The sequence below is a fragment of the Sminthopsis crassicaudata genome, chromosome 4, assembly GCF_048593235.1.
Source record: "Sminthopsis crassicaudata isolate SCR6 chromosome 4, ASM4859323v1, whole genome shotgun sequence".
Lineage (NCBI taxonomy): Eukaryota > Metazoa > Chordata > Mammalia > Dasyuromorphia > Dasyuridae > Sminthopsis > Sminthopsis crassicaudata.
Window position 1 is genome coordinate 361,752,073 of NC_133620.1, and position 13,990 is coordinate 361,766,062.

The 13,990-nt window shown below is 39.2% G+C and overlaps 1 protein-coding gene across 3 annotated transcripts in view; it reads right to left on the reverse strand.

The window, feature by feature from the left end:
* The window catches only part of MMD (monocyte to macrophage differentiation associated), a 106,288-nt gene that overhangs the window by 14,836 nt on the left and 77,462 nt on the right, over window positions 1-13,990 (reverse strand). Inside the window, exons 1-2 of one of the 3 annotated variants that reach the window (XM_074261841.1) lie at window positions 9,255-9,567; window positions 1,890-1,971 (exon numbers count right to left, since the gene is read on the reverse strand). In XM_074261841.1, coding sequence (XP_074117942.1) covers window positions 1,890-1,971; window positions 9,255-9,280 — 108 coding nt within the window. In that variant the 5' untranslated portion in view covers window positions 9,281-9,567. Of the gene's footprint in view, window positions 1-1,889; window positions 1,972-8,386; window positions 8,589-9,254; window positions 9,568-13,990 lie in introns of those variants that run through there. The other 2 variants (XM_074261843.1, XM_074261840.1) reach the window with 2 other exon arrangements.

The following is a 13,990-nucleotide window of genomic DNA, read 5'->3' on the forward strand; positions in this document are numbered from 1 at the left end:
CTGAGCAAGTCCCTTAAACACTCAGTGCATCAGTCAACTTTCCAAAACTAGATAATTTTCCTCACTCAGAGGCTCCTGACCCAGATAAAATGATAGGTCTGGGCAAGAACCTCCTTACTTCTAACAAAAGAACAATTTACATCTTTATAAAACAAAGGGGCTGGACTACATGATCTCTCAAGTCTCTTTAGCTCTAAATTGTACAATCTTTAGTGCAACAGGGACCAAGTTAAGCCATATGGCATTTGAAAGGAAGTTTGAAACCACAAGCCGGGTAGCACCTATCCTGTTACTTGAAAATGTACCACTCTCTTGAAACTGGGACCCAGTCCAAAACCAAAATACATTGGAGTATCATGAGCCATGGCATTCTTATTATGGGACCAACTTTAAGGAACAATCTTCTTGAAGAGGGTATCTTTTTGAATTTTAGAATTTTGTATCTTTATTGGGAGAGAACATAGATCTAATGGAACTAAATATTCTATTGCACTAAGTGTTAAAATCCAGTTTCTAATAATAACATGCATTTAACTGATGATTTATATCCAACTATAAAGGACACCCAAGTATATCTCTAGTAGAACTTGTTTTAGACAGCTTAGGTAACAATACTTTAATCTTTGTCTTAACACAGATAGAAAAGAAGCTTTGTGAAGTTTGGTTTATCCTGATCAATGAACAAATGACTTAAAAAAGAAAAAAACTTAACCATTACTGAATAAGAATACTTGAGGATCAAATAATCCAATCATAAAAGGTGGTTTGTTAAGGAGTTAAGGAAACTTCACATTTCCTGAGAGGAACACAGGTGATTACATACTGGGAAAGGATTTCATAGACTCAAAGAATTTGTTGTTGGAATGGTATTCAGTAGCCATCTAGCTTACTCTATATCCAAATAGGAATTTCAGCTAGAACATACAAGACAAGTAGCTATCCAGACTGTTCTCAAAGAACTTCAATGAAAAGAAACAAGGTAGTCTATTCTACTTTTGGATAAGTCTGCTTTGGGAGGAGAATTTCCTAACATCAAACTTTAAATATCTCTTTTTAAAACTTCACCCCATGGTTAACTCAGGGTCTGCTCTTTCTGCCCAAACAGAATAAATCTAATTCATCTTTATTTGACATCTTTTCCAGGCCAAACATTTATGTTTTGGAAATCATTCTGGGTAAAAATCCTGGTGCTTTGATATCCACTCACTTCAACGATAAGGCAGTGCATTTTTTTCTTCACTGGCTAAAATGATTGAATACCCTTTCCTATTCTCTAAGTGGATATACACTGTTGTTTTTAGTTCCCAGCCTTATAATTCCTATTGCCTCCTCACAAGTGCCTGGTATTTGCTTAACTAGTTTCACTTGTGCTGTTTTCATCCAAAAACATTTTTTTAATAAACCCCCATGCCAACTAAGCAGAGAAAATAAAATTATCTTGGACCCAAAAGATCTGGATCAGTCTGCCGTCTGAAAGTAGGCACTGAATTTTAAGGGGTCTCTGAGGAAAATATAGTTTCCCAATAACTTTTACTATTTTAGGCCAAAAAAAGGAGTTAAAGCACATTTGAAAAAAGTGAAGTATTTCATTTTAGAGTTAGTATTCTTCTTAAAATAATTCTCTTTATCAATAGGATGCATTATTATTCATTTTGTAAAGACCTCATCAGACAGAGAAGGCCAGGATAAGTCCCTTTAATTGAAAGAGGACTGCAGTTTCCAAAGTGACTCAACACTGACAACGTGGTAGAGTAAATAAGCATAATTTTGCCAGTGTCTTTTTGGCTCACAGATTGCAAATTCTATTAGTTATGTATTTCAGATAATACAAAGAACTCCATTTCTGGTCACTGGGAAGAATTTAGAGGCTGGCTGAGTAGCATACTCACTGCATGTGTGTAACAGTTAGCTGCATGTTCGTAGCAAGTAGGTTTATAGCGGCTGTTGGCTGGGGCCCGATGGTTCATAAACCTAGTAAAAACAAAAACAGACATCTTGTTAGGAAAGCAAAGGTGAAGAGAGGATAAGGATATCTTGTATCTGGCAGATAGGGAGGTGGTGATTAGAAATATCTCCCTTCAAAACCAAACTATAAGAAGTTATGGTAAAAAAGCAAGTAAGTGGTATTGAACTTGGAGTCAGGAAGACCTAAGTTCCAATTCTGCCTCAAATGTTTGTTTAGTAGTTTGACACTGCTATGTAACTTTAACTTCTATCAGCCTTAGTTTCCTCACTTGTAAAGAAAGGTTAATACTAACATCTCTCTCATACTGTCAGTATCAAATTGAGATGATGTATAAAGTGCTTTGCAAATCTTAGCTAAATAAATGTTACCTATTTATTCAATAAATGCTGGAAAAAATAAGTTACAGTAAAAATATATACTAAATTAATAGCAAAATATTTGTAACATAGTTTGTTTAACGAAGTGTTCCTTTTGTTCATTTAAAAGAAAAAACAAGCTCTCCCCAACCAACATCAAATGTGCTTTTCTAAACTTATACAAATGCATACATACGGCACTCTTCTGGATATTAAAACCCAAAGAAAGATAATGCATTTAAATGATTTCTATTAGAATATTCAGGATAGACACCCTTCCATATAAACACCCTCAGGTATTTTGCTAGCTCAAGCCTAACCTTAGGAGGTGGACTGTCCTCTGTTCCCTGCATGAATAAATGAGGTAGGCTCCAAACCTCACCAGGAGTACCCATTACTCTTCTTTTATTCCATCATTAAGCTGAGTTTTCCTTCAGACACGTTTACTTGACAATTTGAGAGAGTTGATCTAGCATAGAACGTCTTTTCTTTTGAGAGGCTGGCTTTCTGAATAGATAAACAAGACTCTCCCATGTCTAAAGGGAATCCTGGAGGAAATCTGCAGGAGCTTGCCTCACATGACAGTTACCAGTTCAAACTGAGGAAACATATTTAGGCTACTGTAAGCTAGATCTAGCATTTGGGTCCCAAGCTATTAAAAAAACAAAACCTATTTTATGCACAGATAAAACCAAACACATCCACTTTAGAATCAAGTAGGGCATGTGGTCTTGAGAATGATGCAAAGCTTTCAGTAGTGAATTTTTATGTAGATTGCACACCTGCACAATTGATCACAGTTTGATTAACCTAGATTGGTTGAGGTGCTAGTCATTTGCCAGGCAGTCAACACATATTTGTTAAACTGAAGTTACTACTCTGTTTGGAAATTAATTGTTAAGAGAATTGCATAGTGAAGTGAAGCAAAATGCTTTTAAAGTATTCTCTCATGTATTTATGTAGACTTCATGCAACATTTTTGGCTCCTGATAATCCCTCAAATAATTTTTGCTAATTTCCTTTGAGACCAGTGTGTTGCCATATAGGTCTTATTAAGAGAAAGGAAAATAATTATACTCTAGGGAAAAGTGCTTTAAAAGCGTCCAAAAATCTAACACATCATTAAGTTCAGACATAACAACATATCTGTAAGTAAGCACACCCTGTAAGGAACAATTTTATAGGGTAAATGGCAATGCCCCAGGATGGTTGAGGTTAAATTAAATTGGCAGCTTTCAACCTAGGGTGGAGTAAGGAGAGTTAAAACCACCTACTATCAAGATTAATGCTAAAAGAAAAGTTTATATTATTGTTGGCCCACAATTAGAAATATAGAGACCCTCACATAGAAAAGGATACAAATTGTCCTAATTTTCTTCTAAACACAATGAGACATTATGGATTTACACAGAATGATTTATATTATCTCCACTTTGAATGATGTATGTTTGAACTCTGGTAATCTGGTCTCAGATACATAATACTTCCTAGCTTTATGACTCTGGGCAAGTCACTTAACCCCAACTGCATCAGTTAAAAAAAAAAAAAAGTTTAAGGGAAAAAATACTATATTCTTTCTTTCTTCTCACTTTCTCACCCTCCCCCAATAACTTAACTTTATCTAATGGATAACAAAGATATGACATAAGATTATCAATTATTCTCCTTCTGGGCAGGGGTTCTTAATCTGGAGTCCTTTAACGCTTTAAAAAAGGGGTTGATAACTATATTTCAATTGGTTTTGTTTGTAATCCCACATATTTTACCTTATGCATTTAAACTCATTATTTGGAGAAGGGGTACATCCCCATCAGTCTTACCAGAATGCAAAAGGAATCCATGATACAAAAAAGATAAACAAGCCTTGAACTAAAATATTTCTTTTTCTCCCCTTCAAAAAGTACATCTAGGGTTTTGCTGGAAACTTCAGCATCATTGCTTTGGAGGAAAGGTTTTGAAAACAAGTGTGTTGTTATTTCCCAACTTCCTGCCAATGTCAAACCTCCATTCTTGTGCCCCCCCAAAAAATATGCACCTAGGACTAATTAGAATAAAAATAGAATTAAATTTGATACAGAAAAAACATTTCTCACACAAAAATAAAAATCAAGAAAGGATCTTAAGTGTTGTGGTTAAAAACAAAACAAAACAAAACAAAACAAAAACACCACTTCTACCATAGATACTGATATACTCTACAGGTTATCTAATATTCTATCCTCAGTAAGAAAAGTATCACCTTCCTGTAGAAGAAAAAACAAAACCAAATTTGGTTAAATGATGACCATTTAATCAAGGCAAAAGGATTAAGAAGTGAACAGTTTAATCCTTCATTTGACTCCCCCCCCCCTTTTTAAAGAACTTCTTCATTCTTTGGTGGGTGCCATTGTTTCTTTTCTGTCCAATCTGCCCAGAACAAAGCCTTCCTGTTGTTTCTCCAAAACCTTTTGTTCCCTCCAGGCTGCTCCATCTTCATCCCTCCTCCCTATTAAAATGTACCTGCTCTGGAATTAATTTTGTTTGATTATGAATATCTGTTCTTTTTAAATAAGGAGGTGAGAAAGGGGATTTTAATATTAAGGATTAAAGTTTAAGAAAAAAAAAACCAACTTCTGTGTGCTTTCTCTATTCTTTTCTCACGCAGCTATGGAAAACTGCTACAAAAACTGATTCACAATGAAATGTGAATAGCAGATATATCACCTATTGGCCCTCCCAGGACCCAAGAATCTAAATTCTACAATCTAAAGAGATTTCTGAAGATTATAATGTGTGAATCCAAAGAACACATCTCCAATAATGAAAAAGCACTATGGCAGTTTGAAGGAAAGGAGCTAAAAAGGAGGAGGGGAGAGTGATCCAGTGCTCTCTAAAGTATATTACATAGGCAGCTGCCTAGATAGATGTAATATCATCCCTACCCCACAGTTAGACACCTGATACATTATGTTTTGAAATAAACACAAAATTAAAGAGGAATACTATTCATAACATTTAATGCCTCTCTCCTTACTGAGGCTAAAAAAAAAAAAAAAAAAAAAAAAAAAAAAGATGGGTGTGTGGAGGAGAGAGTGATCAAGATTCAAGATCAGCAGATTAGTTCTGGTTCTTGAGCTCCTTCTTTCTAAAGTAGGGTATTTTCCGAAAGCAGCTTTGCAAATCATAAAGGATCTCAGAGGATTAGTAAGAAGAATGTCCTTGCTTCAGTAACATTAATACTATCTCTATCTTGCCCGGAAAGTGATACTCCATAACAATTTTGTTTCTCAGAGACATACTACCTCATTTCAAATTAGAAAATTTTTGACCCACCAAAAAAGTTTCCTTTAACAAGGAATAATAAATTAGCCTTGAATCCAATCATCTGTTATAAATAATATCTATCTGCCATGAATGCTTCATACTTGTACATATTAATTGTCCTTTATTTTGAGACATTTTTGAGAGAACATTTCCTTAAGAACAACTTCCATTATCATCACGGATTCAGACTATAAATTGTTCATTAAAATAATGGCCTAATGGCTCATACAATTCGACCCTCTCCCTTCCCCAAATGGTTCCAGCAAGTGCTACAACATAAAAAAATGAAGTTAATGGGGAATGTAGAGTGTTTGAGTACTCCAAAAAGCCTTGTATTGTTTTTAAACTGTTAAAACAATCACATAATATATCTATGGTTAAGAAATGGGTTATGCATCTTTTGGGTAAAAGTAGTACAGTGCAAATCAATCTCAAAATCTCAAGGGAAAAGCAGAGGAAAAATCCAGAGAAATAGGAGAAAATGAAAAATCACAGGGATTAGAGTTATATGATCCTGGAAGAAATACTGCAGGAATTCACAGTAAAAAAAAGTTTGGAAGAGGAGTGGCTGAAAATTGTGTCTGTGGTAGGCAAACAAATGTGGTCATTGTGGGATTCAAATAGAATTTTTAGATCTTTAGATTTTAGCACACCAAGTATAATGCCTACTGTAAATTATGCAGTAGACTGAATTTTCTTCACAACCCATTGGTTGTTGTAGAAGCCTAACTATTCTGGAAACTGACCCAAAGTCAAAATAACAATGAAATTTCCATTGTGGACAACCGAATAGAATGTTTAGTGTTTTCTTATTATGTGCATGGCTAGAAATTACAATTTAATATAATGTCTCCTAATTTGGTCATGGAATGTTTTGGGACTTAAGATATATTGGAAAAAATCATAAATGCTGACTTAGGAAGCATAGAATAAAGTAATTTTTGGAGTAAATGAGAAAATTTAGTCCACTTTCTAACCCCCCCCCAAAAAAATTCCCAGGAATTTTGATATAGTCTTATTGTAAGGAAAATCTCAAAAATTTTTGTCAGCAACTTTTTTTTTTTTTTTTTTTAATATTGCTAGCTTCTGGTAGGAGTGTGGTGGGAACACATTTTGAAGAAACCCTAGTCTAATGAAATGTTTTCACTGAAAATACTCCCATTCAATACATGGAACTCTATGTTTTACTTATATGTAAATATCCTCACTATTATTATGACTTGAGAAATACTTTCCTTGTCCTTCCCCTTCCCCCAACCTACCCCTTTAAAGTATGTACCATAGTATCCTTGGTATGTTAGTATGTGAATTGGGAAAACAGGATACTACTCTTTTGTCAAATGAGACTTTTCGGACTTTTTGTGTTCTTGAATACATGCACACAAATCTATCCAATGAAAAATAGAAGTACATTTTTTGTGGAATAAAAGTGAATTATGGGAAATAAAGAAAGCTGGGTTACACTTAAGATTAAATGTAAAGGCCACTGGGAGGAAATAAAAGACCACCCACAAACCTGGAGGCAGTGATTTCAGTAGTATGCAGCTCCTTTCTCAAATTGGAAAACCAAAGAAGGTGTAAAGAATAAAGAAAAGCAAAACCAAATTGAATAAGCCACAGAACAGAGCAGGCCCAACCATGCACTTCATTTTCTTCCTTTCTGTCTCCACACAGGTTTGTTTTCTCAAGTATTCAACCCTAACACATCTAGAAGATGGTAGAAAGCTTGGTTTTAATTTAGGGGTGCTGATAGAAAGCTCCCAGGAGGAGCAAAATTCCCAGACAACCAGTTGATTGAATACTCTTTATCACAAAGAAATTAATCTGTCTTAACCTGTCATTCTCCTGGCAGATCTGACCAACTCCATTCTTTTTCATTTTCACCCTATAGCTTCTGGGTGAGGGTGAAGGGTGAGAAAGAAAGAAAGCTAGAAGCCCAGACTGAGTAAGGAATAGGTGGAGGAACCAGAATAGAAAATGCCAAAGAGGATTTTTTTATTCAGGGATAAATTAAGTTTCCCCCCTTTTTTTCTGCTACAAATAAAGCCCAACGGTCTATAAACTCAAGTCATCAATCAACATTGGTCCTCACTCCAGTGAAAATCATTAAAAGGACTTGAAATAGCAACTCCTAAAATTCTATTTCCCTACTCTTAAACGACAAAGCTTCTTGCTCTAAAGTGCATAAAAAGGGGAAGTCTGCGTGATCCAGTCAAAAGGCACATGGATGAAGCGTGGCGAGAGCCACCGGATAGGTGACCCTTCACCCACTTAAATTAAAAAGGAAAAATCTTTTCCCCCTGCACCCCCAACTTCCTTTCGGAAACTATGCGCAAATTCCCCCATCGGTTTCTACCGTAGAAGAAAAGAAGCCCGGAAGCAAAGCCAGGCTCCCTCAGCCTCAGTGGGATCCTAACCAGCTCTTCCAAGAAGGACCGGCCGGGGCTTTCCCAGGAAGGGCTGGGCTCATTCTTCTCATTTCCTAACCCGAGAGGGCCAGAGCTGGTCCCTCACGCCGAAATTAACGTTGGGTTTCTCTGTGCCTAAGAATAGCACAGACTGAGGATGCTAAACCAAGGCATGAGGTGGCAGCTAGGACTAGGCGCATCAGACGCCGCATCGGCCTGCCTCAGTTTACCTCCCCTCCCCCACCTCAACCTCTCAGCTACGAAAGCCGGCCCACAAAGCAGCCGGGGATGCGACAGAGCTTGAGAAATGCAGAAAGGCTGAGCAGCCCGGCTTTGCCGTTCGGAAGCTTTACCTCGACTCCATGAGCTGCAGCCACAGGGAAACGACTGCCTGGGCCCTGGACCCCCCGCGAGTCCGGTGGTTATGGATGCAGGGGCCAGCCTGGGACTAGGGGAGACTGGGGGGAGGAGGATTGGGAGAGGCAGAGAGAGCTGCGCTCAGACCCTGCCCCTGCAGCCTGGGACTCCCAGGCCATATAGGGCGAAAGAACGGGCTCCCTAGCGCCCCGCCGTGCGGCTGTACCAAGATCAGGCGGTGGGGACTGGGACAGGAGGGGGGAGGAGGGTGATACTGGGAGATCCAAGGGAACCGCTGTGAACAGCTCCTGGGGGCGGGGTGGGGAGGGAGGAAGGAGGAGAAGAAAGGGAGATGAAGGAGGGAGGAAGAAGAGGAGGAGGAAGGAAGGAATCGCTTCTACGAAAGAGTTCCACTGGGGACATCCTACCCAGAGATAGGATCCACAACGAGAGACCCTCGGAAGGAGGGATGAGGATCAGCCCTCGAGGGAGCAGGGGGAAAGATTGTGGGTACCGAGCTAGGATCCACTCCAAGAGATGAGAGGGGGAGGGGTTACTCTCGGGGGAAGAGATCCTGGAACCAGAGCAGAGATCCATTCGTGGAGATCTACCAGAGGGTGGAACGGGATCGCCCCTGGGGAAAGATTCAGAGGCTGGAGCCGAGATTCACCAGCAGGGGGTGGATTGGAATCGTCCCTGGGGAAAGATTCTGAAGCTGGAGCTGAGATCCACCGGTGGAGATGGAGGGGGATTGCTCCTGGGGGACAGAACCCGAGGAGGAGGGAGCGGAATAGGATCCTCTCTAGGCTGGACGGGAGAGACGGGGCCGGGTCGGGATAAGGCCTTGAGCTGACTGATGCTCACCGCTGGAATCGGCTCTTGAACCGCATGGATGCTCCGGGCGCCTCGGGGTCTCCGCCTGGGCTCTTAGTGTGGCTGGCCCCGCGGGCTCAGGGCCCTCATCTCCTGGGCTCCGGCTCAGGTTGCTCCGGACACTGCCCGCTCGGCCGCCCGCCCCCCCGTCCCCGCCGGAGACAGCTCTGCCGGGCTGGGGCTCCACAAACAGGGCCGGAGGGAGGGCGACTGGGGCCCGGGCCGGGCAGGCCGGGCGGCGGCTGGGGAGGCCGCTTAAACAGCCCAAAGCCTCCCGCCTCCCGGGCTCCCCCGCCCCCGGAGCCCCGGGCCCCGCCCTGCAGCCCGGCCCCCCAGAGCCTCAGCCCCACCTATCGTGCGTGCCGCTCGCGTCACTGTCCTGTCTAACCAATCAGAATGACGAGCAGCCGCGGCGGCAAACCTGTCATTCATTCTGGTCGAGCCTGGGAGAAGGTGGTGGGGTTATGAGGGAGAAAAGATATAGAGCTGGAAATGAGAAGGGGAGGGCCTAAGGGGAAAGGGGTGGAGCTAGAAGCGAGGATGAAGTAAGGTCTGTAGAAGAAGGGCGGGGTTAAAGGGGAAGGAGGTGGGGAGAGGAGAGAGGAGAGAGAAAGACTTGGGACATGAGGAGGCTGGGCTAAGTGGAAAAGGGCAGAGCGAAGAATAAAGAAAGGAGGAGCTGGGGAAGAGGGGCGGGGCTAAGTGAAAGGGGCGTGCCTAGGATGAAAGAGTGGGAGAAAAAGGGGGTGGTGATGCTGGCAAGAGGGGAGGAGGCAGATGAAGAGAGAAGGGAAGCAAAGGGTGAAGTGAAACTAAAATAAGTGAAAAATGTTATTCTGTAGTTATTCGCCAGTTATTCTGTAGGGTAAGAAAGTCACTAGGAAGGATCCTTGCGACCAGCTTTAAATCTCTGATCCTATGCTTTTAATGCAAAGAAAGAATGTGCATTTTCAAAACTGGCTTAGCTGAGTCTCGGACCCTGGACAAAGTACTTTCCTGTTTGGGCCTCTATTTCTTCATCCATCAATTTAGAAAGTTAGATTAACCTGGAGTTGTGAATTTTTAAAACCTATTTTGTAACTATTTCAATATAATTGTTTCCTTTGTGATCTATGCGTTTGTTTTATACATTTAAGAACATAATTCTAACAAGGGATTCATTGGTTTCACCTGTCACAGGGCTCCATGACACAACCTTGGACTAGATTATCTCTAAGGTCTAAAGAACCCAGATAAAAAGGATCATGGAGAGAACTGGAAAATGAAGAAATCATTAAAAATCATAAAAAAATATAGCCTGTAATATATCAAGATGACTTTTCCCCCTCCCCCCATGCTCCAGTCTTCTTGCTAATAATTTCCACTGAATTTTAGATTAGACACTGAAAACCCTGTGTGCTCAATAAAATACACTTGATTCATATTTCTAAGAAAGATGAGAAAGCTAGGAAAAAATGATTAATTTGTTACTTCATCTTGCCTGCCTTCCTATATATTCCCCTATTCCAATTGTAAGGAATCATTGAATTAAAAAAGTAAGTAACCTACTGTAACCTATGCAAAGTTGGCCAAATTTCTTCTTCTCTTTGAGTCTTTTTTATATCTGTCAAAGGAAGGGGTTGGACTAGATCTCTAAGGTCTTGTTCAGTTCAAAATCTATGATTCTAAGTGGCACTATGTACAAAGTGCTGCACCTGGATTCAGGAATATCTAAGTTCAAATCTGGCTCAATGACTAACTGTATGACTCTAGGCAAGTCCCTGAGAAGCCTGTCTGCTTCAATTTTTTCATCTGTAAAATGAGGATTTCTCATAAATTGTTAAGATACTATCTGTAAAGTATTTTGAAACCATAACACACTATTTAAATGATATTACTAAGGTGCTTTATGAATTTTAAAATACTATATATATGCTAATTATTTTTATTATTCTTCAGTTGAAGTATCTCACATGTATAGTTCTTGTTATTCACTAAATTTGGGTATAAGTAGTGAACCATCTTTTACAGAGATTCTGTGTTATAACATGTATTTTGTCTAATCTCTTTCCTCTATAGTCCTGAACTTTGGTGTTAAATACTTTTGATTAGACCATACAATGTGCCCCAGATTAGTGCATTAAGTTTCTCTCCCTTTGGTCTTTGAAAGAGAGGTCTTCTCCTATAAAATGCACTTACCTTGTGGCAACTTTCCTAACACTACAGCCTGAGTCTAAACAGCTGCTCCCAGGAAATGCTCTTTTCTTTCTATATTTACTGTCTGACCTTTGACATAGTCTTTCTAGAGATCTGTTAACTTTAGTTCCTCTTCACTTTCAATTAGTAGACATTCTAGGTTTTGCTGACTACTCTTTCCCCACCCCCTACCTACTCCCTTCTCTAAATAGGAACACTCCCATGTGTTCTGTTCAAAGGTCCTCTTCTCCTTTTTTTGCCCTCATTTTTGTTGGTCCATCATATTCCCCTTTCCTGTGTTCCCATTAAGATTTTGCAATAATATATCTCCATGTTAAGGTTTATTCCCTGACTTCCCCAAGGAAGTTCCAGGAATTTTAATTTGATTTAGAGCCTGAAGAAACTTCAGAAATCATCTGTTCCTTACAAATGAGGAAACTGAGACCCATGGTGGTCTAAATGGCTTGAACAAGATCACACAGTTAGTATGTGGGTTCAAGTTCTGGTTCTGTCATTTAGCATCAACATGGCTTCCTGAGCCTCTGTACCTTTGCCTGTAATATGGCCAAGGTAATACTTGTAGGTTACCCATATCTGGAATATGCTTCCTCCTCACCTCCGCTCCTATCACCTGTTATCCCAAACCACTCTAGTCTCAACTTAAATACCATCTTCCTAAAAGAGGTCTTTCCTAACATTCTCCAACCTTCCCAGTCTTATACCTCTTCCTCCCCCTCAATTATTAGCACTTCTTCCTCTCTCACACCTAAATGACTTTGTGTATATGTTTAGTATATACACTATTTGTGTATATATTTTTTTAAACTTATCTATGTACAAGTAGTTTCTTTCTTGTTTGAAGGCAGGTATTTTCTTTCTTGTTTTTATATCCCCTCTACATTTCACTACCTAGCTGAAAAGGTAATTGTGAAGAAAATAAAAACTGACATGCACAATATAAATTCAAGTAAGCAAACTTGTATGTTAAAGACAACTAACATCAGGGAGGCTCTAGAAGATAATGCAATAAATCCAAGAGATTCATGCTGAAAAAAAAGAAAACTAACTTGTAAGACATAGCAACAAGTTGCTGTATTCTATTATTTCTACCTTCTAAATGTTTCTTGCATCTGCTCTTGCCTTTCTATTTGCATACCTGCCTTCAGTTCAGATTTTATTACTATTCTGTTGAACTATTGAAATAATCTTCTAAATGATCTTTCTGCTTTAGGCTTCTCTCTACTCCAGTTTATGAGACACAGGACTAATATTCTGTAAAGCACAACTCTGACTTTGTCATTTCCAGGTTTAAAATCTTTCAACTGCTTTCCATGATCTACAACATGAAGTCTGACATTGAAAACCCTTGATAGAAGGATTCCAACCTCAACATGTTTCACATTTCAGCAAGACTAAATATTTTCTTATTTTCCAACCATTTTACACTTTTCTGTTTTTCTAGTTTTGTTCAAAGTGGAAGGTGGGATTGTATGGTGGAAAGAGCCACAGATTTGTAATTAGACGACTGACTTATATTGGCGTCACCACTTACCCATTCGCCACCTTGGGCATCACTTTTCTCTATAAAAAGGGTGAGATTTCACCTTATGTTTAGTAAATTGGCAAAGATGATAAAAAAGACAAGTAGGCAATATTAGAGGGGCCAAAGGAAGACAAGCACTCAAATACACTTCTGGCAGAACTACAAAGAATAATAATACCTAATATTTACACAGTGCTTTAAGTTTTACAAAGTGATCTTCACACTACTAGATCTTCACAACACCTCTGGGGGATTTGTGCGAATATTGTCTACATTTTTCAGATAACGAAACTAAGGCTAATGGAGGCTAAGTAGCATGTGAAGAGTCACAAAACTAATAATGTTTGAAACAGGATTTGAATTTTGAATTCTTCCTAATTTCATGTCCAGTTTTCTATCCACTCTGCCACCTAGCTAAACTGGACTAGAAAAGGCAGTTTGAGATTATGATAAAACCCTTTGAATCCCATGAATTCTTCAAGGAACCAAAGGAAAAAAGAAAGGTTCTAAATACACCAAAATATTGACAGCAACACTTTTTGTAGAAGCAAAGACTTGGAAACAAAGTAGGTGCCTGTTAAGTAGAGGGAGATAAAACAAATCTGTGCTTCATGAATGTAATGGAATAATACCATAGCCAAAAAATATGAAAAAATTCAGAGAATTATCAGAAGATATACATGTGTTTATTCAGAGTGGGATTATTAAAACCTGTGTATAAAATATAGAAAAGTAAAAGGAAAGAATGAAAAATGGACATTGAAAGCTCTGCAATTATATTGAACCATCCTTGACCTGGAAAATACACTTCCCTATCCTCATAATGAGATCTGGAAGTTATGGCTATGGAATATTGTATATAATGTCAGACATAGTTGATGGTCAGACCAGTTTTGGTCAACTGTTTATTTTTCTGTCTTTTACTTTATTCTTTTCGATAAGGGTTGATTCACTCGGTAGGAGAGAAGAGAAGGGAGTGTATTTAATCTTTAAGGAATTCTTCTGGCTC